The sequence below is a fragment of the Carassius gibelio genome, chromosome A3, assembly GCF_023724105.1.
Source record: "Carassius gibelio isolate Cgi1373 ecotype wild population from Czech Republic chromosome A3, carGib1.2-hapl.c, whole genome shotgun sequence".
In the NCBI taxonomy this organism is placed as follows: domain Eukaryota; kingdom Metazoa; phylum Chordata; class Actinopteri; order Cypriniformes; family Cyprinidae; genus Carassius; species Carassius gibelio.
Window position 1 is genome coordinate 23,820,962 of NC_068373.1, and position 25,250 is coordinate 23,846,211.

Here is a 25,250-nt window from a genome sequence, read left to right on the forward strand (position 1 = left end):
ACTCCTCACTCATACAGACCCCAGCCCCTCAAGTGGGGTTCATCTGAAATCCATCATACACAGCTCATAGTGGCCTGGTTAGCAGCCAATCTCCATTTTTGTGTATAACATGCATGCAACAGTTTATGAACATGATGTTTGAGACTGTGCACTAATATTAAATTAAATTAAAATTATGCATTTAGCAGGCGCTTTTATCCAAAATGACTTACATTGCATTCAGGCTAAAGTTTTTTACCTAACATATGCTCCCTGGGAATCAAACCCACAACCTTGCGCTGCTACCACTCTAATGCTCTAATACTGAGCCACAGAAACACTACATAGTGCTAATACAGTAAATGTAGTGAACATTCAGTAAATAAGTATTAAAATGTATAATAAATGACATGCACAAATAATAAACATTTAATATTTCTAATTCAAAATATTAACTTTGTATTATTATTAATAATAAAAATAATAGCATAAAACAATATAAAATATGTTGTATAATAAATCTAATTTAATAAAAAGGTGTCTTTACTTAGTTAAAAAAAATTCTAATATACAGTTGCATTTATATTTAATAAATACTACTAATATGTATAATAAAGGTCTGTTCACCTAGTATTATAAAAAATGTTAAATAATGCTAATTAAAAATTAAAAAACACATACATGTAATTATTTATAATAAAAATTATAATTATACAATTAAAATAACTGAAAATAAAATATGGTATAATAAATAAATGCAAAGGAAAATAAAACAAAGGCATTTTGTTAAGTAACTTGTTTTTTTAAACCACATTTCACCAGAAGTGATGTATCTGAATCATGGATCTGTTCTTGCTCATCTTTACAGGAATTCTCTCAGTCGATCCAGTTTTCGGCGTGGGGAGTGCTGAGGTGTGACAGAGCAGAGCGCGGGTGGATGTAAAGCCAGACATGATCTCCCACCCCATCATTCAAACCCCCCACCCCACCCCCAACCACACACTCCACATTCCTCTCTCAGGCACAAGCCCTCCTGAGCCCCTCTCTCTCTGTCTCTCTCTCTGTCTGTCTCTTTCTCTCTCTCTCTCTCTCTCTCTCTCTCTCTCTCTCTCTCTCTCGGAGGAGCTTCAGTCTGTTTACTCTGAGATATTATCTGCTGTAAACGGAGTCATTATGATCTTCATTGGCACAGCAGCATAACCAGTCAAAGTAGTCATCAGAAAAACAAGCCTCTTGCTCCACATCGGAGGTAATTTTAGGTCCTAACCAGCACAGGGCATTCAGATGCTCCTCTTCATTTCCCCCTTTTGTTTGTTTGTTTGTGCTGTCTTTCTCTGTCTCGTGAGCTTGTGTGAGTGTGGGAAAGAGGACAACAATGTGAGCCATGGTGCTTCCAGACAATTGTGTGTGTGTGTGTGTGTGTACACATGTGTTACCACATAAAAACTTGTAGTGCAGCTTTATTTATCTGCTTCCTTGTGGATTAAAGCATTTGTAAAAGCTCTATGTCTTTTTGAAGACTACCCACTGACAGGCTGAGCCCAGAAACTAACTCACACAGAGAAGACATGCTTAATCTTTCACCTCAATTACGCAAACTGTTTTTAAAACTCATTCCGCTTTTGGCTAAAGCAGTGATGTAGAGAAAAAAAAAAAAAAAGAAGCTGGATTTGTTTCAGAACTGTAGAATGTATATAGGAGAGATCGCTGGATCATTCTCTGGATGCGTGTCTCTTTAAGTAACGGAGGAAACATAAGGCATTAATATAGTTATTAACTGTGGAAAAGTTTCACACTGCACTAACAAGAGAGCACACTAACGTTCTGCACTGACTGCTTTGAGTCTTCACTGCCTCTGCTGCACCAAATCCTACTCTCACACACGAAGGTGTTTTAATGTTATTGTAAATGCACAGTAATGTAATGTATACTATACACATTATGCACTAGTATGTAAACTGGAAAAAGGAGAATGATTTAGATGTTGCCATTTTGGTTGTTGAATGTAAATAATGTCCTGAACTAGCAATAATTTTGCCTCCCTACTATAGTTGGACTGCTGTAATATCTGTCTTGCACTATTTTAATGTTTGCATGACCTCTACTGCCTGTCTTGACACTATAATGTGCAAATTGCTGGTCTAAATACTGTATTTTTAATAACCAAAATGATTTTATTTATTTTTTATGTTTGTCCTTTTTCTCTTCCAATTTTGCTTTTATATTAAAATACATTTCTCCTATTTTGTTTAGCAGTAGCTTTATTGAAGTGTTTATATACAGATGTAGATGCACACACATAATGTAAACAAAGGTGTATTAAGTTATTAATACATGTTAATATTATTTTACAGTATAATTATCTGTATTGTAAATCATATTTTTTTTAAATATTAATATATTAAAACCTTTAAGTCGCTATTTATAGATATAGACACATTAAATGTAAATAAATTAATATGTATTATTTATATTAATATTAAATAAAAAATATTTACAATGTTCAATATAATTTAGTAAAAACTGATTCAGACCCACCTAGTCAATGTAAATATTAAATGTGTATGTATATTATTAATAATATTTTAAGATATTTAAAAAATATTAATATATTACAATTTACTTAGAACCCTCTTTTCACATGCAGATCTTATTAATCTCCCCACGGTTTGATTCTCTGCTTCTCAAAACTCCTCCTTGGTCAACGTGTAAAAAATGATATGTAAGAAGACAAAGAAAAGCGCGCCTGTCCATCTGCAACCTAATAACAAATTAATATTATCATAATGGCTCTTTACAGTCCATATGGATGACGAATGTCCTCGTCATCACCATAGATCGCTCTGAACTGCACAAATGACGTCATATCCCTAGCAGCACATCATCAGCGTTATCAAATCGCAATACAGTAATTCAGCATGACAGCATTAAAGCTGAATTTAATACTAATGAATGATTTTCGATGTTTCCTGAACGTCTGTAGCTTTCAATAATTAAGTGGGCGCGTGCTTTCTCGCGTTACTGAACCAATTGCTCTACATTGCGAGGATTGTTCAAGTGAAAATAAGAAGAGCAAATATTTGAAGAGGATAATGGGATTAAAGGAAGAGTGGACTCATGTGTTGGCTCTTTAAGAGCAGAGGGAGGGGTTCGCTTCTTGGCTTGGCTGCGGTGTTTTTGTCTCTGTCAGAGAGACGCTGGCCTTATCGACTGAGGGCACTGGAAAGGGGGTAGGTGACAAAACACACATGCTTTCTGCTTAACCTTGTGATTTTAACGGGGGAAAACATACAGTAATACAGTATACGCGTACACTGTGGTTTTTCCGTTTGCTTTCATGGCTGTGATGCTTCAGTCTTTGTGCTGCTCGATTTTACTACGAGTTTCAAAGTAACGGTAGGCTACTAAGATGGGGATTCACCATTTAAAACGGACTTATTGATATTAAATGACTCGCTTCTTGCGTTAATGTTGCATTTATTTAAAAACCAATACTCTCTTTTATCGGTTGAAATACATTAGGCATATGGAAAAGCATCTTTTATGGGAAGCGCGCACAATGCCTTAACAGTGTGATCCTGAGAGTTCAGACACGCGCGTGTGGAATAATATTTAATTCATTAGGAATATTTTCAGCTGATTTATATATATATATATAATATTTTAAGTGTTTATATATATAATTTATATATATAACATTTTAAGTGTTAATAAGAATGAAGTCTGGGTTCATTTGCGGCCGCGCGCCTTTTTGTTATAGTCAAATCAGGTCATAAAGCGCTTTTTATGAGTTTATCGTAATCTACTGCTTTTGTAAATGATACATTTGAATAGACTCGACGGAGATGATGGGTAAATGAGTGCTGAAGGCGGCTTGGGGTAAATGCTTCATTAAATAAAAGCCCCGTGACTGCTGGGACTCTGGGGAGAGGGTGGGGAGAGTTTTTCATGACTTCCAGATGTTCATCACTTCGCTGCAGTGGTTTTGAATTCACGGGCCTTGGTTTGGTTGGGTTTCACACGTGCGCTTTAATGTCTGGTTTAAAAAATTAGCATTTTACTGATTGTGAAACACCTCTTGAACTGGAGAGCGTGTGAAAAAAAGAGCGATTACCATATATTTAGCTCAGTAAGCCTACGAAACTTATAATACCCTAATGTCGTTTTTTTTTTTTTTTTTTTTTTTTTTACTATATTAGTTTAGTCACGCCACGCGACTTTTTGTTTTCGGGGGTTATTTTCATTCTTTCTCGACTGTCGGACTCTGACAAACAGCTAGTGAAAGTTGTAAAGTGATCACAGGACGCGCTCGCAGTGCGCAGAGAGACGCGCGGCACAGGAATGCGCGTCGTTTGGCGCGAGGGGTGACGCCGTGGAATTCCTCGCGCTGGAATGCTCGGTTATAAACCCCATTTGTAACGTGGAGCGCACTCTGGGCGTCTAAATGTTGTTTGCAAGACTAATGAAATGAGCGCTTTTAATTTCCTTTAATTGTTGGTGTTTCTCACTTGATACTTGACGTCCTCTCACGACCCCCCGCACGAAAGAAAAAACACAAATGGCATCTGTTTCTCAGTGGCTTCTTTTTGATAGTATTGACACTTCACCGATTGATTTCCTAATCTAAAGACCCCAGTTTTTCACACACTTCTGCTCTTAAGTGATCTCAGCTGAGCTTTAGACACTAGTGATTGGTCTCCAAATTCATGCTTCTCATGTGTGACTTTGTAGTTTTAATGAGGTTTTTTTCTAGAAAATGTTCCTGATATACTGAAGCATATTTCTCCTGAGTGTCCTATGAGCAAGGTGGACCGGTGTGACAGTGGGCAGCATTTGTTCTGATTCTCAGCAGTTTTATGGCTTGACAGCAGGCATTATTCTGCTTGATAGGTGTCTAAAACTGTCTGTCCCTTTAAATGTGATGTTCAATTTAGTGCTGTCAAAATATAAATCGTGATTAATGCCATCCAAAAGAAGTTTTTTGTTGTTGTTTTACATATATGTACACTTATATTTATTTTGTGTGAGTATATATATATATATATATATATATATATACACACACACACAAAATAAATATAAGTGTACGTGTGTGTGTGTGTGTATGTGTGTGTATATATATATATATATATATATATATATATATATATATATATATATATATATAATATATAAATGCACACACATACAGCATATATTTTGAAAATATTTACATGTATATATTTATATTCACAAATTATTTAGAATATATATAATATATTTAATATATACTTAAAATATTTTTCTTACATATATACATGCGTGTGTGTGTGTGTAGTTATATTTATACTTCATAAATATACACATATGTAAACAAAAACTTTTATTTTGGATGTGATTAATCGTGATGAATCATTTGACAGCACTAGTTCAATTCATCTTAGACAATGCCAACAATAATCAAGCAAGCAAACAATCAGTGTAATTCTGTTCATTCAGCTATAATTACTTTATATCCAATTAATTTTTTTTTTGGTTCAACAGCCTGTTAGTTCCCTTGAAACTGAACATCACGCAAGGATAAAATCAGTAAAGTCTCATTTCTGTTGAAAAGAATGGGGGCTTGCTGTTACCACATGCTTGTATGTTAATTTGTTTATTTGACAGTAACAGCGCTAATTAATCAACAGAAACGATAGCACTGTAGGCTAAGCTTCATGTGTTGTTCATGGCCAGTTCCTAAAAAGGCGAGTAAAAATTACAATCAAATTTATCACAAATATCTCAGGTAAAATAATGCATTCAGAACAATACAATGCACATCCACCAAACAAACAATACAGAACAAATCGTTTTGGTAGCACACTCCAAAAAACAACAACAACAACAACAAACAAACAAAAACGAGTGTTAGCAAAAATTTCAGTAACCAGCGAGCATTAGTGTTCTCATATTTGATGAACTTCAGTTACATAGTAGTAGAAGGGTAAGTACTAATTCCTCTAACATTGTTACTGAAAATGCAGACTGACTAAAAGTATTAAAAGGCAAAGGTCAGCATATTTAAGCATTTAAAGCATACATTTACCAATTTCGAAGTCTATATTAGTTTAAAATCTGACCACTGTGCAGTGTATGTCGTTTTTCTGGCCCAACAGAAAGTAAAGAGCGCTTCTAATCTGGAGGAGACATTAATCTGAAGGGGAGAATGGAAATTTTAGAACAGACTGGAGTCCCCAGAGTGAAGGTGTGTCTCAGTGTTTGTCTGCTGCATGTGTGGGACATGTGTTCTGGGGTGTGTGCTGTGCCTGCCGAGCTCTTCTAACCCAGAAATGCTCAGTGAAGTCTTTAGCAAAGGTTCTGCACAAACTTCAATGCACAGCTGTCATTCTATCGTAACTCTATATTCAGTTCTGTCATTATGTGTGATGGTTGCCCTCTGGAAAAGTTTTGGTTTCCACATGAGAGGTCTGGAACCTGGAAACAAAGAACCTGTGAACGTTCCCAAAGAAAAATCTTGTTTCCTTACTCTTTGCTTACATTAGTGAGCAGAGGCTGACTAACCACTAAGTCTCCCCGCCACAGCTGCCCCGACCGCAGTGATGAATCGTAACCCCTTACATACTCATGACCTTATCACTGCTGCGTGACACTACACTTACAACATGCCTCTTTTGTTTCTTTCTTTCTTCTTCTAAGCATTTATATTCCCTGCCATTCATCACCCTTAATCCCGGTTCTCGCAGGAATTTGCCGTTAATTCTTTTTTTGGAGGGGTAAATTTGGATGTCTGTGGTGATTCCTGTTGCCCGGCTCCACCCCGCAGGCCGTTTCCTGCTGGAGGTCAGCACAATGACCAATGGCGACGCAGCGTGTGTTTGTTCTGCTCCTGCTCCGGCGGTAACGTGAGCAGAGCGAGGCCCCTCCCTGGGCCTTGAGCTTTGGCTTCAGGCCTTGGTGTTTCTCTGCATGCCATCGTTTTCTCCATATACCACTCCCTAATGTAAAAAACAGCTCTGTTTGTGCAGGACACGCGGACAGTTTCCAGCGTCAGTCATAATTCTCTATAAGGTCCTGGTTGGAAATTTGCAAGTCTATATTTACCAAGCTAGCACGTTTGTTACGTAACACGTATCCCAGCCGAAATGTCCCCAGACTGTCCACAAATTGGGAAGAACTGAGCTCAAGAGTTTTGCCTGTTATCAACCAGATCTGGTCGCACAATTACAACTTTGGACCACCAATGGAGAAGTATTCCTCCCAGAACAGTTTCGCCATTCTCGGGGTCAGAAATTAACAGGGGCAAAATGACACCAAAAATGCCTCCCAAATTCAAGGTAAGGGGCAATATTTGAATTTGTCCCCTGGAATCAATTTACAGAGGTGTTTTTAATAATTACCTTAAGAAATTTGTGAATCTGTTGTCTTTTTTGTCCTTTCAACCAATTCCTTATTTGAAAGCACTTTCAGAACAGCTGATTTTTTTCCCATGTTTTTTTTTCCAGCTGATAAATGATAAAAACTTTAACAGCCAATCAGAGCCCGAGCACTTAAAGTGGCAGACAATAAAACTCCAGCTTGCACTTGTTAATAAACAGAACATTATCATCTGTTGGTGTGGATGCTAATAACGTTATCTTTATAGTTATCATTCTCGGGGCCTTAAGAGTTTTCAAACTTTCAGAGTTCAAAGACACGGCACAGTTCCAGCTTTGTCTCGTGTGTTTTCTTGAGTGCTTAGAGGAATGCACTAAATACGGTCACAATCGGGGCAGCTGAGACCTTTTAAACTGTTTGCAGAACTTTTTATATCATAAGTTTAAATTCCTTAAGCCTCATCTAGTCTTGGTGTGCTTTTTATAATTTTCTTTTATTTATTTTTTTAATACAGCATTTGGTCAGCAAAGAGCACAAAACGTAAAGCCAATGGCATTTGAAATGACTCACGTCGAGTTTCTTATTCTGAAAGCTGCCAAAAGTATTTCTGTTCTAGACGTATCCATTTGAATATCACCCTTTGCTGTTTTAGCCTCTCCTGGTGTCCATCCTGGACCTATACCCTTTGTCTTTTGGCTCTCCTTCCTACTGAATTTGCTGCATTTTTTCTGTTGCCATTTCTGTTTTTCTCTCCCTCCTTGATTTTGAAGTCTCCCCTTCGTCTTGGCTGGGAGGAAGTGACCAACTACTTTCAGGGTCTTTGGGGAACTGTAGCTCCCTTTCCTGTAACTCTTTCTGAACCTGAACTCATGCACTGTGCATACACATGTGTACAGTTGTTTTCAATGGATCGTAACCCTCATGTAGTTTAGAGCACAGTATTATCAACATCTTGTGGCCTAGTATTTAGAGAGTATCACTCCTAACCCTAGGGTTGTGGGTTCGAGTCCCGAGCTGGAAATACCATGACTGAGGTGCCCATGAGCAAGGCACTCAACCCCAACCGCTCACCGGGTGTCGCAGCATAAATGGCTGCACACTGCTCCGGGTGTGTGTTCACAGTGTGTGTGTGTGTTCAATGCTCTGTGTGTGTGCACTTCGGATGGGTTAAATGCAGAGCACAAATTCTGCGTATGGGTTACCATACTTGGCTGAATGTCACGTCACTTTCACTTTTTTTTTATAAAATCGGTCTAGAGGTCATGAACTTATGTTGAGTACGTGCTTGACTGCGTGTTGTTTCATGTGTGGCTGGAAGGTGATCAATTGAATGCTGTTGTTTTTAAACATTCTATTCATCAAAGAATCCTGAAAAAAAAATGCATCTCAGGTTCTACAAAAATATGAAGAAGCACAATTGTTTTCAACAAAGATAAAAAGTTAGCAAATAAGCATATTAGAATGGTTTCTAAAGAATCTTGTAATAATATTTAACAATATCACTGTTGTTACTGTATTTCTTAAATAAATGCAGCCTTGGTAAGCATACTGAGACATAAAATAAAGGTTTAAAAAAAATCTTATTAGTCATAACTTTTTAACAGTAGTGTAGATTATCGTCATACCATTATGAGGAAGAAGTTAACTCGAAAGTTAACAGTGACTTTTTGGTTTCTCCACTTTGCTTTACTGAAAACAGCACTCAAGCTGCACATAAAATGTCTATTTTATATCAGTGTTTCTTGTTTTAAATTCCTTTAACCCTAAAATGTTCTGGTTATTGGAAATTCAAATTAGATTTCGAATCTAATTTTTTAAAACTCCGCTTTACCTTTGTTGTGTCATTTTATGTCATCAAAACATTAACGCTATTATCTCATTACAAATTGACTCATAAACCACTAATGAATACATCCAGAAAAAGAAACTGTGCATTAAAAAAAGGTTTATGGTTACGGTAAGATACTCTATTTGTTTTCCAGAAAGAATGGGACTTTCTCAGCAGTGGGCAAATGAGAAGCATTACGTGTGTTTTAAAGGCAGTCTCTCTCTCTCGCTCTCTCTCTCTCTCGCTCTCTCTCTCTCTCTCTCTCTCTCTCTCTCTCTCTCTCTCTCTCTCTCTCTCTCTCTCTCTCTCTCTCTCTCTCTCTCTCTCTCTCTCTCATGCTCTCTATCTCTCATTCTCTCTCTCTCTCTCATGCTCTCTCTCTCTCTCTCTCTCTCTCTCTCTCTCTCTCTCTCTTTCTCTCTCCCTCTCTCTCTCTCTCCATGTTCTCATGCTCTCTCTTCCCTGTGCTCCTCCCAGCTCTATATTAGAACCAGCTGTGGAGTTTGAGACTGAATGAATGGCTCTTTGTGATTTGGCTGTAACTCCTGTATAAAGCTCTGTTTCTTTCTCCCTCTAGGAACTGGCATGACAAAAGTGTTGGAACAATGTAACCTAATGTTCCCACTTTGACATTGTTGCTCCATAAAATCATATCAATTCTCCACTAAGACTGCAGAAATGCATGTACGGGATGTTGAGCTTAAGAAGAACTTGGTTCCTCACAGTGTTGGATCGTAAATTTAGGTGACCAGAAATGAAATTCTGTACGAGATTAAGAGGATAATTTTCTGGTCTTGCAGATTTTTAACCACAAAGTCACTTGAACCCTGCTCTTGAGGAAGTCTTTGAGGTGCAGGAGTCAGTGTTTGTGAAGGTCCACGATGTTCTGGAGTCTTTCTGGACGCCGTCCGGGGTCCGGCAGGGGTGTGTCTGTCTCTCTGGGTTTAGGTGGGTGACTCAGTAGAACTCCGGACCAAAAAAACATTGCTCACAGCGCAGAGCTTTCCCAGGCTTGGGACGGTTTGCCAAGTAACATGTTGTTGTGGTTGAGGGAGATGAAGGGTGTGTTGTGGTGGTTTGCAATGATGATAGAGAGCCAAGACAAATTATTCTCTCACAGAAGAGTCTGTTTTGGATCAACGGTCACGAGGAGTGGCTTCTCTGGTTCTTGAGATGACGGCAAACGTCTAAAATGAAGGGTGCAACCCAAATCATATAAAGAATCTGCCAATGTTAGTCATAATTGAGCAGTTCTGTAAATAATACACCCACCCCTTTAGGATTTTGGTGGCACTCATAAGAGAGTTGAAGGAAGCGAAAGAGGAGAGTGAGTAGGTCGGGGAAGAGATAGTGTCATTGCAGCACAGTGAGTTATTTAAATCTGACTGCTACCTTCAGACAAGATACAAATTACTCAAGTGGTTCTCTTGAGTTTAAGGAGTCAATTTATTCCTTGTTTTTAGATAAGCATCCCAAATTCCACATCATAGCCAAGGGAAAAAAAGCAGCTTGTTTAAAACAGACCTTGAGTTTCACACAGTGATAAAGAGACCTTTGAAAATCATCATCAAAACTAAACACCCCTTAATGTTTATCCGTTCCTCAGAAAGCTCGGCTGAGGGAAACTAATGACCAGACATTTTCTTTGACATGTTTTCATAATATGAAACTAGCTTTGAGGAATTAAGTTTTCCCGACTCCTCAAGCATGGTTAATTTACTCCTACTGAGCAGACCGATATTAGACTTCCCTTAAGATTGCTAATCTTAATAATGTGGCGGTGGGTGTAGGACACCCTGGAGGCAGAAGATGTCAACTTCCGCTGCTCTGGAATGTAAAGCGAGGGGAAGTTGGGCGAGAGGTACAGAGAGAGGGGCATGGGTTTATGGCAAAGCGTTCCTACTGGAGGATGGTACAGACTGGCTCTGCTGGTCAAAGGTCTGCTGCTGGGGAGGGGGCACACTGTGCTCTGTTCACTGTCATCTCAATGGGACACTGTTTATGAGCAGACAAAGAGCGAGGAAGGTCACCGTCACACATGCACGCATGCCTTTGCACAGTACAGGCCGATGCAGCCCTGTTCAGGGTGGACGTGCATGGTGGCCTGGAGAAGGGGATTGTTCGGGAGCATAAGACACTGCGCTAAACGACAAGAGTCAGGAAACTAGGTTTCATAATTTACTGTGAGTGGCACTGTGTGATTGGTTTCCAGGGTATTGCTGTGTGGTTGCTAAGGTGTTGTAAGTGGTTAGAAGTGTGTTTTGAGTAATTTTAGCATGTTGCTCTATATACTAAGGCTGGACAATTAATTGAAATAAAATCCAAATTGTGATATGCTAAGTGTGATTTTCAAATCGCAAAGATTGTGACTAAATTAAATATATGTACAGCGCATTTCGGAGCTAAACGTGACATTTTTATTTACGTCTGAGCAGTTTTTTTTTTTATGTGGAGTAAAATAATATTATTATGATAGTTGTTGATCTTATTTAGTTTAATATATTTATTTAATAATATTATTAATCACAATAAATAAATAATAATAACTATTATTATTAAACTGATATATAATCACAAATATTTTGGTTAAATTGAGCATAAATAAATAAAACCTATATAAGCTAATATAGAAATCTTAAAAAAAGATTTTTTTGTTTGTTTTATTAGTTTGCTCCGCTTTAAAATACATGTTAATGTGTTTATTTGATGTTTTTTCTCCTTGTAATGTCTTCAGAATGTTCAAATAAATATTTTTATGTTTTAATCACATTTTAAATCACAATAGATAACAATTATTAGAAAAATCATGATCAAATGTTCAACTTTTGGACATTCTAAATGATTGCTAAGTGGTTGAGGAAATGTTCAGAGTGGTTTTTAGCATGTTTCTATGAAGTTACTAGGCTATTTTGAAGGGTTGCCAGATGTTGCCTGGTCAACGAAAGCTTGACGTTTTGGTCTTTAGATGCGAGTACATATGAGTCCTTTTTTTGCCTGATCTATCAGTTGACAGGAAAGTTGGTTATGGCCGCTTGAAAAAGTCAGTAAGCTGATATTTTAACTTAGAACAAACAATTCAGTACCAGTGATACAGGATTGGAGTAAAGGAGTAAAGTTTAACACATAAGAGTATGTTCAAATCCAGCCTAAATATGGACAACAATAATAGAATCGTTAGAATAGTAGTAGAGCAGAGATAACAGAGAGACAGAGATGTGTTTGAGGAAAGCAAGGGTGTTTGTGACACCGTGAGAGAGACAGGACTGTGTGTTGTTGCTTAAGGCTGGATTTTTGTCATGCTGTGTGCCTTTACTGGAGTCTCTAATTATGGCACATCAACCGTCCCCCTGTCAACACTCTTCACAGCACTGATGCTCCAGTTTTCACACACACAAATGTGTGTGTTAGCGCTCACAGTAACACTTCTCATGCGTACTCAACATTCATCTGTGGCTGTGGCAGGGGAATAAAAAACCCACTAATTAAGATGATGTTGACTTAAGCGGCTCGGCATGTTTTAATAAAATCTTGTTTTGCATGGCCTCATTATCATCTTTTTTACATTGTAATATATTTAAAGGGCACAAATAGAAACAACATAGTTTTTTTTTATTATTATTATTAGCTTCTAGCATTCATGGTAAAAGTGAAACTAGTGTATTTGTTGTGCTTAAAACATGATTCCCGAATAGTATTGATACTTCAATAATATTAATTTGATACAAAATAAATAAAACAGGATATCAAAATGTGCACAAACAGCTGAGAGAAGTGTAAGAAAGCGAGCGAAAGCACGCAGGATGGATAGTGGACAAGAGAGCTCATTTTGTCGGCTTAAGATCTACAAAATACCAAATCAGTTCAGTCAGTGTTTCCGTATGGCCTACTTTCTTCTCCAAAAGGCAAGAACATAAACAGACTGAGAGGGTCATGAGATTAGACAGAGGGGGAAAGTTTTGTGTGAGGCAGCAATGGAGAAGCTATTTCCCCTCACGAACCGAAATGACTGGAGCAGTCTCTTTGAGATGTCTGTGAAGTTCAAACCCAATTCTGTGGTCTAATATGCTGTTAATGTTGGGAACAGAGATAGCTTGTAAGTCGTGGCACAACCCAACCACCCCATACCCCAACCCCCCCCACACTTCTAACTAATGACCTAGAAAGTTAATCTTTGGCAAAAGGCACATTAGCTGGGACAAATGCAATGCTGAGGGGAAAAAGAGAACCCTCTAACAGCACAAGAGCTAGATGAAAAGAAAGGTTGTAGCAAAGCTGCTTCAATTTCCCCAATTGATTTAAAGATGGAATGCTTTGCTTCAGTCGAAATGCGCAACTGAGAGAGTGGAAGAAGAAAGAGCGGACAGAGGCCAGCTGCTATCTCCTGATCATCAGCTGACAGAGTGAGGAAAAATCTGGGAAAAAAGAGGAGATAGAACGCATGGAGAAGTGTGGGAGAGAAAGGCCAAGCAATAGTGCCTGTGTCTGTCTTTTTTTACAGTATCTTGATTCTGAGAACCACAGAGAGCGTGTTCAGAAGATTCCTAATAAGGCTGTAACAAGACACTCTTTCTCTTGTTGTCGCCTGCCAGAAAACGTTCCCCTCTTTTTCCCCTCTCCTCCAAACAAGAGAACTAGAAACAAACAGAAACTGAACAGCCTAACTTCGTAGGGGATAAAGCAGGGAATTAATTACAGGGAGTTTGACCCCTGTAATTAAGGCCCAATCCCAATTCTATTTTATACCCCTTCCCCTACCCCTCCGTCTACCCCTTCCCCTTGTCCCTTAAAACAGCATGTCAAGGGGTAAGGGAGAAAATATTCCCCTAAGGATTGGGACACCACTACCATGACGTCACACGCCATCATTCGTCCAAATCATTCAATGCATAATGAAGCCTATTAGAATGCAGTTAGAATGCCTCTGCAATTCAAATAATGAAAGAAAAAATATTCCTGTGTGTTTGTGTTTTTTTATCTTTATATGATGTTGAGTAATATCACTCAAGAATCAGCACATGTGCATGATCGCAAATGTTAAATTCATATTATACAGCAGTTTGGAAGACAAGTTAATTGAGTGAGTTATATTTTAGACACATTTTGTCTTTTTTCCTGTTTTGCAAATGAAATAGTTCCAAACAAAGTTGTTGTGCGTCTCGTAGCAACACTGCGATGTACCTTTCCAGAAATGAATCAGTTTTTTTAATTAATCGAGTGAGCCAATTATTCAATGCTACTTTCGTAAAAACAACTTGCTTTGTTTCTAAATGAATCATCCATTTTGAAAGAATAGTTTGATTGACGGATTCAACAAATCATGTTATCGACAAAAATCCCCATCTTTTTTTTTCAATATCGCACAAACCAGCATAATTTAGGTCATTTGACACAGAGGTTGCACAAGGAAAACAGCTCAAAAACCATAGTTCATTTAATAAAGCTTATTTCTTTTTTATGAATATAAATGTGTTAAATTAGACATATGTATTCACAGGACCCCCCCCCCCCCCCCCCCCATCATCTACCTTGAATTTTTTTTCACTACTTATTTCATTACTTAACGGTGCCAAGGTGCCCAAACCCATAATTTGAATTTGAAATTTACTCACCCTCACAACTGACTTCAGTGGAACATAAAAGGAGATATTTTGAGAATCTGAGATTGATTTAAGACGTCATCAACTGAAAAATAAATCATATTCGAGATTGGAACTGAGAAGAATGTAACTGCTCAATGTAATCCAGTTGCTTAAAAGTTCTGTCAACAATTCTTTAAATGCTTTATTTGGAAAAAGAAAAGATGGTTTCTCAGTTTCAAACCCAAAATATCTTATGTATGTTACAAAGGAAACTGAATAAACATCGAAGTGCCATTATCCTGCTGACCCTTTCCCCTGCTGGTCTGAGGAATATATTTGTATACAGCTGTTCAACTGTTGATTTAAAGATTTTGAATAAGAGCTGCCCATTATGTTTGGTAGCTAGCCATAGAATCTCATAAGTTTAATTGAAAAATTGGTATTGGTTAGTAATGGTATCTCTCTTATTCAGGAGAGATTGGCTGGTGAATGACAATCATGGCTCAGGTGCTTCATATGGACCCCAGTTTTCCAGGTAAGATCCCACCTTGCATTAGGATACTACACATACTGTAATGCATATATATTGTGATTTCTGTTATCCTTTACCCAGTTCATCCACTCTTTAGAGACTAAGTATTAAAGTGAAGCCTTGTCCTAGTCATAGCCTGAAGTTTATTCTTTCCCCTGTTGTCCAATTCCAAGATTAGACTGAGATTTCCTGCAGTTTAAAGTCGTTTCCTCTCTCCTTAGGGAAGATTAACCCCCCGGAGCCCCCCTCCTTGCATGGAAAGGACCCAGAGGCTCCATACTCAGTAGAGACCCCCTATGGCTACCGTCTGGACCTGGACTTCCTCAAGTATGTCAATGATATTGAAAAGGGCAACACTATTAAGAAGGTGCCAGTGCAGCGGCGCCCACGTTATGGCTCGCTTCCACGTGGCTATGGCTACACAGGCTCCTGGTGGACCTCCACTGAGTCGCTGTGCTCCAACACCAGCATGGACAGCCGTCACTCATCATACTCCTACTGTGCGCCGGGATTTCACAACTCACAGCGACCCAGCTTCAGCACGGCACGTGTGGAGAAGACCTTGCTGGATGCTCGCCGCAAGCTGGAGGAGGAGAAGGATGGCCGTCGTTTCTCAAACCTGGACAGCATGCACAGCAGTATGGCGGGCTCCAACACCTCCCTGTCCAGTGCACACAGCTTCAATCGGGCCCAGGGAGGTGGCTCCCATACGCCAATTAGCTCTGGCTTGTCCACACCTGTCTCACCAACGCCCGCCCATCTGCAACACGTACGGGAGCAAATGGCCGTTGCCCTGCGGAAGATCCGGGAGCTGGAGGAGCAGGTGAAGACCATCCCAGTGCTGCAAGTGAAGATCTCCGTGCTTCAGGAGGAGAAGAGGCAGCTTAGCGTGCAACTCAAGAGCCAGAAGTTCCTGGGCCACACACTGGGGTTCAATCGGAGTCGTCCACGAGGAGAGCTCTACATCGACATACCCGAAGAGGAGACGGGAAACGGGACAGGAGCCGCGAATAGAGCTGCAGGAAGTCTTTCACCTACCACTCCGGGTTCCCTCCAGGACTCAGGATGTGAAATCGAGGAGACTGTAATTGTCGGTGGAGCTCGTCCGGGTGCAAAGCGGGAGGTACGAACTGTCGGTGTAGGGCCTGAGGTAGAAGAAAGGCCGTGCCGCCATGTTGGAGTAGGAGTGCGAGAAGAGGACTTGGGGTTGCTGCCTGAAACTGAAGCCCTCAAGACTAAGGTGGGGCTTTTAGAAGTTCAGCTGAGGAAAACGATGCAGGAGCTACAGAGTGCTCAGCAGCAAGTCGAAGCGGCTCAGAGAGAGAGGCAAGCTCTTTCCCCTCAGGTGGACCATGCGGTGAGAGCTACCAGTCTCGGCTGGCAGGAGCAGCCGGGTCAGACTGGTGGGGGCCTGCACACTGTTGTCAGTTTTACTCAGCAGCCTCATCAGCAGAGGACCGTGGGGATCCAAGTATATACACTGGAGCAGCCCACTGTGACGCTGCTAAGAGCCCAGGGTTGCACATCTCCCAATCATCCGGCGGCTACACCAGAAGGACCCCACAGAAGACATGCAGAGTCCCCAGCAGCAGAGGGTGTGTATATCTGTTGTTATTCACTCACCTACATGTTGTTTCAAACCTGAGCTATTTACCATGGAATATGAAAGGATGCAAAATATTTATGTTGATTTTTCTCTGTACAATAACAGTGAAAGGGGAAGGAGCGCCATGAGATTGGTCCATGCCCCAAATTATTGTTCTTACACCACATGGTAGCTTTGTATGAGCAACAGACTGAAACTGAAGACATTACTCACTCCAAAATCTCCCAATCCTCCTAATTGTAACCCAACTTCTACTTGTGTTTATTCATGTATACAACACAATTATTTTCAAATGTGCTGTGGGGAGACAATTGTGTTTCAATTGCCTTAAAGGCAATGGAGGCAATTGCCCGTTTCAATATGCAAGTTTGATGGACTCTGATCTGACCTGCAATGTCGTATTATTTGAAGACATGGGACCAGTAGACCAGAAGATTGATATGTCACAGCGTTACATTTTAGATGAATTGCTGAACACAAACTTTAAAGGTACAGGGGCAACTGAACTCCCAACTGCTCACCGGGAGCCACAGCAATATGTCTGCCCACTGCTCTGGGTCCGTGTTCATGGTGTGTTTGTGTGTGTGCACTTTGGATGGTTTAAATGCAGAGCACAAATTCTGAGTATGGGTCACCATACTTGGCCACATGTCACTTCACTTTCACTCACTTTATAGTACATATTGCATATTTTTACTTTTTGGATTATTATTTGTTATATTTATGAATTTATAAAAAAGCCGCTACAGAAAGTGACATCATATATTATCCATCGCAGTGTAGACAGAAGTGTTATGTGACTGCCCTCAAGTCATATGGTCTACTTTTATGATGCTGCTTTTGAATTTTTGGAGTTGCACCGCTCCTATTCGCTTTTATTGTGTTGAAAATAGCAGCTCTCCACTTTCTTCTCCTTTTGTGTTGAAGTCGAACCAACATTACGGTGACTAAAAATACAAACTCCACCTTTTTGGATGAACTATTCCTTTAAAATTTTAGGTTTAAGTTAATTTTTAGTATTTGTGCTTAATTTTTTGTTTTGCCCTCAGAATCGCCGCGTGAGCTTCCCATTGCAATAAGCTCTAAGCAGGTGCGGGAGGTCTTGAAAAGTGAAGTGTCCAAATCAATGCCAGTGACCAACCAGGCAACTGCTATGGATACAAAGTGCAGCCAAGTGACTGCCATCTCCCAACGGTTTAAAGAGGGAGAAATTAACCAGCAACCAGCAGAAGAAGCCACCCAAATCGATCCAGCGAAACCAGGTTTGCGTTGTTGTCTTTTAGTAACTGGTGATAACAATGAATCAGATAGTGATTCTCACACTGTGTACTGTGTTTGTATTCTCCAGCCTCCCCTCAGTCCACCCTGAGGTCAATAATGAAACGAAAGGCTGATGGGGAACCTGGCTCTCCGTACACCAAAAAGAACCTGCAGTTCATAGAAGTCAATGGAGGGTAAATACAGAATTATGTCAATAAATGAAATCATAAGATATGTTGCAGATGTTTGATTCAACAGCTGTATTATTGAACTACTATATATTTACTAATGTTTGGAAACTATAATTTTTTAATAAATTTGATAATAAACTGAAAACAAGATACAAGTTGGGTGTCATTTGCACAAAACTATTATTTTACTGCTTAGCAACACTTGTGTTTCCTTCAGGAACTGCATATCTAGTTTAGATTATCAATTTGGGATCCATTTCATTAGATTCAGAGGGTTTTATATGTTAAATAACAGCACTAATGTGACCTGCAGGTATGAGTCGACGTCCTCTGACGACAGTAGCTCGGAAAGTTCAGATGAGAGCGATGCAAGTGAATACCACGAGGCTACAGAGAAACTACCAGAATCTGCGGCACGGCAGTCTCAGGTGGCCTCCTGCAACCCTCAGTCCATCTGTGAGACAGCAGCTGCCCAAACACCTCAGTCCAGCACTGCCCAGCCACCAGCCAATCACACTGCAGCACAGCAAAGCACCAGCCAATCACAAGCCTCGGATGCAGCTACCCAGCAACAGGTCACCCAATCACCAGCAGCAGAGGCAGACATACAGCACTCTGTAAACCAATCATCAGTGACCACCACGGCTCATTCAGAAGGCATCATTCAATCCACAGAGGCCAAATGTGTTTTCCAAGGGTGTACCTCTCAAAGCACTCTTGAACAAGACTCTGTCCAGTTATCATACACCAGCACTTCAGTGCAGCAATCCAAAGCCACCGACTCAAACGTCCGGCCAGAGGTGTCGGGCCTGACTGCTCAGCAGCCAACCACTCATTCACAATCCACCGGTGCCAAACTTCAGCCAGATGTTAGCCAATCAAAAACCACTCACCTCACCACCCAACAAGGAGCAACACAGTCACAATCTACTGATGCCTCAGCAAAACAGGACATAGCCATATCCTCCGCCATGGATCCAGCCGCTGATAGAAGCACCACCCCCACTAACAAACAAACAAGCAGGTAGGTTGACTCAAATCAGTAACACAAGCTATTCTGACATTCACTTTTGATTATGTAAGTTGGCTGTAAATGCTGAGTGACAAGCATTTTCTCTTTCTTTCCAGACTGGTATTGAGTGGCAGCCTCATTGCGGCGCTCCACACCTTGCAGAAGGCACTCAGTGAACCAAATGCATTCAGCCATCAAAATGCAGTATGTTCATCAGTTGCATTCTTATGCACATAAATGATAGTCAGCATAGTTCTTCACTTCAAGATATGTTTAAGTTAAGTTAAGTGAATTGTATCATTATTTTGCTAAGAAAATGATTGTGCATTTGAATGGGGCCCTATGAGTCCTGTAATGTGGAAAATAACAGACATCCAGCCAGACATTCCAAAAAAAATAGAATTTACAGTATTACCCTATTATTGTATAAAAAAGTAATAAATTATTAAACTGCTTAAACTTTATTAACTTAGTTTTTGATTATTAAACTGTAAATAAACAAATTAAAAGGACACCAGAATAGGGGCATTTGCAGTGTCTTTGATTGCATCAGTCATTTCCATTGTTACACTGACGCATTTAAATTATTAAAATAGAAAAATTAGGCAAGCAGCAGTATTGTTATTTCCCATCCAAAACTTTTCCATGTACTATTTGTGCCTCAGGCATGAATAATACCCCTTATCAGTTTCTAATGAGACAATTTTCTTACAATTTTCATACGGCAGACCAAATAATAGGTGGAAACTCCATTACACTTGAATATATAAATTGAATAACATACTTGAGCAGACTTGAGGTTGGGTTTGATTTGCATCTACTCTCAATACTTTAGCAGCACCATAGCGACCACACAAAATACCCTAGCAACACCATAGAAACCACAGCACCATAGAAAATACTGAGACACGTCATTCAAGCTCCAAAACTGTGGTGGCAAGTTGTGCAAGGACAAGTGCCACTAATAATTTATAATTTATTTTGGTGCTGCAAAAATGACTCTCATTTAAAACAGAGCTATTCAGTCATATTGGTGATCTGCTAGTGAATGAGTGTTATGTATTTATTGTAATAGATGGTAGTGAAAGCCCGTTTCTGCCTTCTCTTGTGTTGACAGAGGACAGCCTACACCACAGTTCTGCAGGAGTGGCTCAAAGTGTCCTGTCATAAGGCTGCTGACACTGCAGTAGTCAAAGCGTACATGGACACCTTCGCCTCCATTTCCCCCCAGCTACTGGAGTTTGTCATCAACATAGCTGACGGCAATGGAAACACAGCTCTGCACTACACGGTCTCTCACTCCAACTTCCCTGTAGTCAAGCTACTGCTGGATACTGGTGAGCGACGCTCCTCACATCTCTGAGCAATGCTCACTGCTGACACACTTCTTTCTTTCAGGCTGTTGGGCACATGCTTTGACACATTACATCATCTCTGTATTTAAAAAGGGAATTCAGTGGGGAAAGGAAAATCAGTAGAACTCAATACTTAAAGGATGTAAATAATATTTAATTATTAATATCGTTCATTTTATGTCTGTGTAACATTTGGGGTTGGTATGATTTTTCAATGTTACTAAAGAATTTGCCCATTAAGGCTGCATTTACTTGATTACAAAGCACTTTTAATATTGTAAAATATTATTATGATTTAAAACAACTGTTTTAACTGTTCAACTTTTCTATTTTAATATATTTTCAAAGGTAATTTATTCCTGTGATGCAAAGCTGAATTTTCAGCATCATTTCTCCAGTATTCAGTGTCACATGATTCTTCAGGAATCAATCTAATAAGCTGTTATTATTAGTGAAGGTTTTTTTTTTTTTTTTGTGGAAACCATTATATTTTTAAAGATTCTTTGAAGAATAGGTTCAAAAGAATTTATTTAAAATAGAAATATTGTGTAACTTTAGAAATGTTTTTACTGTCACTTTTGATTCATTATTGCATCTTTGCTGAATAAAAGATATTCATTCCTTTAAAAAAAAAAAAAAAAAAAACTTGCTGCCTCCAAACATTTGAACAGTAGTGGCAAAAGTGTCAGTACGTTTTATTTAGCCTGTGACAGAGCTATATCCGTCCCTCTTACTTATCAGCTGTCCTTGTTGTGTAGGTCTCTGTAATGCTGACAAGCAGAACAAGGCTGGTTACACAGCAATCATGTTGACAGCTCTGGCTGCCTTCAGCTCTGACAGTGACCTTCAAACCGTCCTACAGCTGCTCAGCACGGGCGACGTCAACGCCAAAGCCAGCCAGGTGCGCCCCCTTCTGGTCCATCACTATTCTGCAGTATGTGTCAGTTAGTGTATTGTACTGATGTGTGTGTGTTGTAGGCAGGGCAGACGGCACTGATGCTGGCGGTCAGTCATGGCAGAGGGGACATGGTGAGAGCTCTGCTGTCCTGTGGTGCTCAGGTGAACCTGCGTGATGATGACGGCTCCACAGCGCTCATGTGTGCCTGTGAGCACGGACACGTGGACATTGTGCGCCAGCTGCTGTCTGTGCCGGGCTGTGATGCTACACTCACTGATAATGTGATTATCTCTTTGTTCAGCATGCATGATTCCACCATATTTCCACCTATATTATGTCTTCTCTATCTCTTATTATAATTGTTTTGCCAGTTTTACATTGAAATAGTTCAGCAAAAAAAAAAAATGTATAAGCATAATTATTTACATACAGATATTTTTCAATCTGTTTGCTGTTTTACAGGACGGCAGCACAGCTCTCTCCATAGCACTGGAGGCCAGTCAGAATGACATTGCCGTGCTTCTCTATGCGCACCTCAATTTTGCCAAGCCACCTTCCCCTGTGAGTGTGCTTGCTCTGTTATCACACAATAGCCAACAGCTATCACATCCAGTATTCTGTTAATCTACCCTGTGAATGGAGTCAACGAGTTTCTCCTTTTCCACAGGTGTCACCAAAGTCTCCAATTCTGGGATCTTCCCCTCCCTCTTCTGAACTGAAGTAAACGGATGTCATGAATCTGATGCCACCTCCTCCAGCAAACGAAACGATCCTTGTCCATTCCACGGTCTGTGTGTGAGTTTTCATGTGTTAGTGTACATGTGTACAGCATGTATACCCACAAGTTAGCATGTAACATTTTTAGAAATATAAAAAATGTGCACTCTTAAAATAATTAGCACTTGACACCATTGGTCCTTATATGTTGTTTTCTGTTCCTTTTTTAGCATTTTCCATTGTAGCAAAGAAAAAAGGGTGAGATTCAAATAAGACTAACAACAAGCGTGTAGCAGCAATATCATTCATCTAGCGGTCCATTTGTAAAAGAAGTGTTACCTTATACAAAGTGCATTTACTTTTAACAATCCAGCAATATTTAGCATTCAAATCATCCAGTTATAGTCATACAGCAACTTATTACATTTATAAGAGCGTTGTGTAAACAACAGCAACAACAAAATGTATTTTAATCAAGTGTCCTTTCATGGTTTTTACTATTATTAGTCTAATAAGAAAACATATTCTGAGTTTCCACACCAGCTGTTTTCAGAGCAATGTTTGATAGCCTTTACATAGTGATTTTCAGTACAGTATATTTGATCATACAGTGCAGGTCTCACCCTACAATGGGAAACATAGCGGTGCAGTTACTTTTCTAGGGGATTTGTAATGCTATATTTTACAGGTAATACACTTAGGCTGATATTTTGGCATTTTTACTAAAAGAATTCACATTGTGCGATGTCATCCTGCTTTAGATAGTGTTTATATTCAATTTGTGGGTTTGTGTCAGTTATCTGGCTGTACAGGTTCTCATTATCCTAATGGATAGCATTACCCCCACAGATTTGATCACAGCCGGTGCAGTATTATGGTTTTTTGATATTGTACTTTGTTTACTCTGATTTGTGGAGGACTGCAAGGTTTTGTCATTTTTGCTCATTTAAAAACTTGTATTGAAGGTTTAGTGAACAAGGGCTCTCCAAAGATATTATAGATGAGCATAAAATGGGTTTTCAAGAATGAATGCATTTTTTTTTTAACTCTCAGTTTTCTTGCATATTGCCAGTTGCAATCAAACATAGCCAGAGAAGGAAATATGAAGGTACGTAATTTTCTTGTTGGATGAGACCTGATGTTGTTTAGTGATATGCACACATTGGTACTGGCATGTGTTAACTGAGCACCGGTTGATTTTGTTTCTTTTGCTCAGTCGCTGGTGGTTTTAGGGTCCAGAATGTGGGGGAAAGGCTTGGTATTGTCTATGACGAATGTATAATGTTTTCCAAAATGAAAATAATATATATAATCTCCAAAGTTTAAGTGCAAAGACTATAGAATTTTTTTTAGCTTTTTTTTTTAAACACAAGATGTTGGATTTGAACATTTTAAATGGAAGAGCTTTGTTTCATTTGAAAGATAGATTGAAATGTTTTGGTTTACCCACTTTGTACACATGCTTTCTTATAACTAGTTGAGTACCTTATTCGTTTTATACTGTTTTGTATTTGTTTTATTTAACACTCTTTGAATATCTTTAAAATTGTAATATCTGTTCACAGCTTTGTATATCTTTTGGCACATGTGCTGGCCATGAACCTTTATGTAAAGTGTTCACATTTAAATGTGTCTGTTTGTTTCCCTCGTTTTTGGAAAAAAAATAAATTTAGATTTTAGAGTGAACTGGAGTGTTTATTGAATGTGAACGCATTATAGACCTACACTATATGCAGCCGTTAAAGAAATAAAAGGAAGAAAGAATATAAAAAGGAAAAAGTGTCCGATGTTCAGCCTTTGTTTGTTTGTTCGCCAGAGGGCGCAATAATACAACAATGAAGACAGTCCTAGAACATGTATATAAATATGTTTAATGTATGTGCCCTCTAGAAGCTTAAGTTCTGCAAGTGAACGTGGCTTGATACTTTTACGGACCTTTAAGGTGAGACAGGCAAAAACAATGTTTTTCAAGCACCTGTAAATTTTGAGATTTTGGGCTTTTTTTTTTTTTTTATAAAGTGCTTTTTCAAACTAGTGGAAGGAAAACATCCAAAAGACACTGTTAAGTGTTTCTTTTATAGCACTTTATCTGTTTGTGTCAATAGATTTCAATTACAATACATATTTTTAAAGGCCGTTTTCTCAAAATGAGTTTTTCTTCAACACTGAGCCATAAATCTCCACTTCAGTAGTACTTATACACACCAAAATTGACATTTTTATTCCTGTCTATATTCTGAAGGTTTTTACAGAGGGATTTGTTCATATATATTTTCCATGATTATATACAACATTTTATTCCCCCCAAAATTGTGAAAATATAATGTTTTCTGGCTGTTCAATGTATTTTCTGAATTATGGAGTGACAAAAAAAGATAACCAGAATTCCCTCTGTAAAAACATTTGACTCTAATATGTCAAAAAAAATTAAACAAAAAATTTGAAACTGACTTCATCTAGTGTTCAGAATTTTGTACTAGACATTTATGCAAAATAGCACATATTTCATTAAATAATGCCTCATTTGCATATTTAAACATAACATTTTTGAAAACTTGTAATACAATTTTTTGCAATAATCAATGTAATCAATCAACTGGGTGTCTCGCCTTAAATTAAATGTTCCCTCCTGGTGGAATGACCTCCCCAACTCAATCCGAGCAGTCCATAGCCATCTTCAAGAATCGGCTAAAAACACATCTCTTCCATCTTTATTTGACTCTCTAACTTTAACACTCACTATTCTAATTCTATTCTTTTTTTTTTAAATCTAACCACCTTTCTAATCTTTTTGTATTCTATTTTCTTTTCATTTTTTATGCAATTATGTGTGTGTATGTATGTGTATATATATATATAAGACCTCTAACACTAGCTTGCTCTATTCTTTTTCTACTCTATATCTGTTTTGTTTTTATTTATTATATTATTTAAAAG

At 38.8% G+C, this 25,250-nt stretch overlaps 2 protein-coding genes across 7 annotated transcripts in view; both read left to right on the plus strand.

Annotated features, from left to right (window-relative positions):
• The window catches only part of LOC127952530 (dedicator of cytokinesis protein 7), a 44,064-nt gene extending 41,842 nt beyond the window's left edge, over window positions 1–2,222 (plus strand). For all 3 annotated transcript variants that reach the window (XM_052551060.1, XM_052551071.1, XM_052551082.1), the window contains one exon: window positions 848–2,222. In XM_052551060.1, the coding sequence (XP_052407020.1) occupies window positions 848–890 (43 nt within the window). In that variant the 3' untranslated portion in view covers window positions 891–2,222. The remainder of the gene's footprint in view (window positions 1–847) is intronic.
• Window positions 2,223–3,108: 886 nt separating this feature from the next.
• Window positions 3,109–23,999, plus strand: LOC127952545 (KN motif and ankyrin repeat domain-containing protein 2). 4 transcript variants are annotated; one of them, XM_052551149.1, is made up of 12 exons: window positions 3,109–3,209; window positions 15,215–15,277; window positions 15,496–16,869; window positions 17,930–18,142; window positions 18,229–18,334; window positions 18,645–19,355; window positions 19,460–19,547; window positions 20,461–20,680; window positions 21,457–21,599; window positions 21,677–21,877; window positions 22,059–22,157; window positions 22,264–23,999. In XM_052551149.1, exons 2-12 carry the CDS (start codon window positions 15,232–15,234, stop codon window positions 22,318–22,320), a joined length of 3,258 nt encoding a protein of 1,085 aa, XP_052407109.1. In that variant the 5' UTR covers window positions 3,109–3,209; window positions 15,215–15,231; the 3' UTR covers window positions 22,321–23,999. The 4 variants fall into 4 exon arrangements, with proteins under 4 accessions (XP_052407109.1, XP_052407134.1, XP_052407118.1 ...); XM_052551174.1 differs by having other exon boundaries at window positions 3,201–3,375; XM_052551158.1 differs by lacking the exon at window positions 3,109–3,209 and adding an exon at window positions 6,186–6,205.
• Window positions 24,000–25,250: the final 1,251 nt, after the last annotated feature.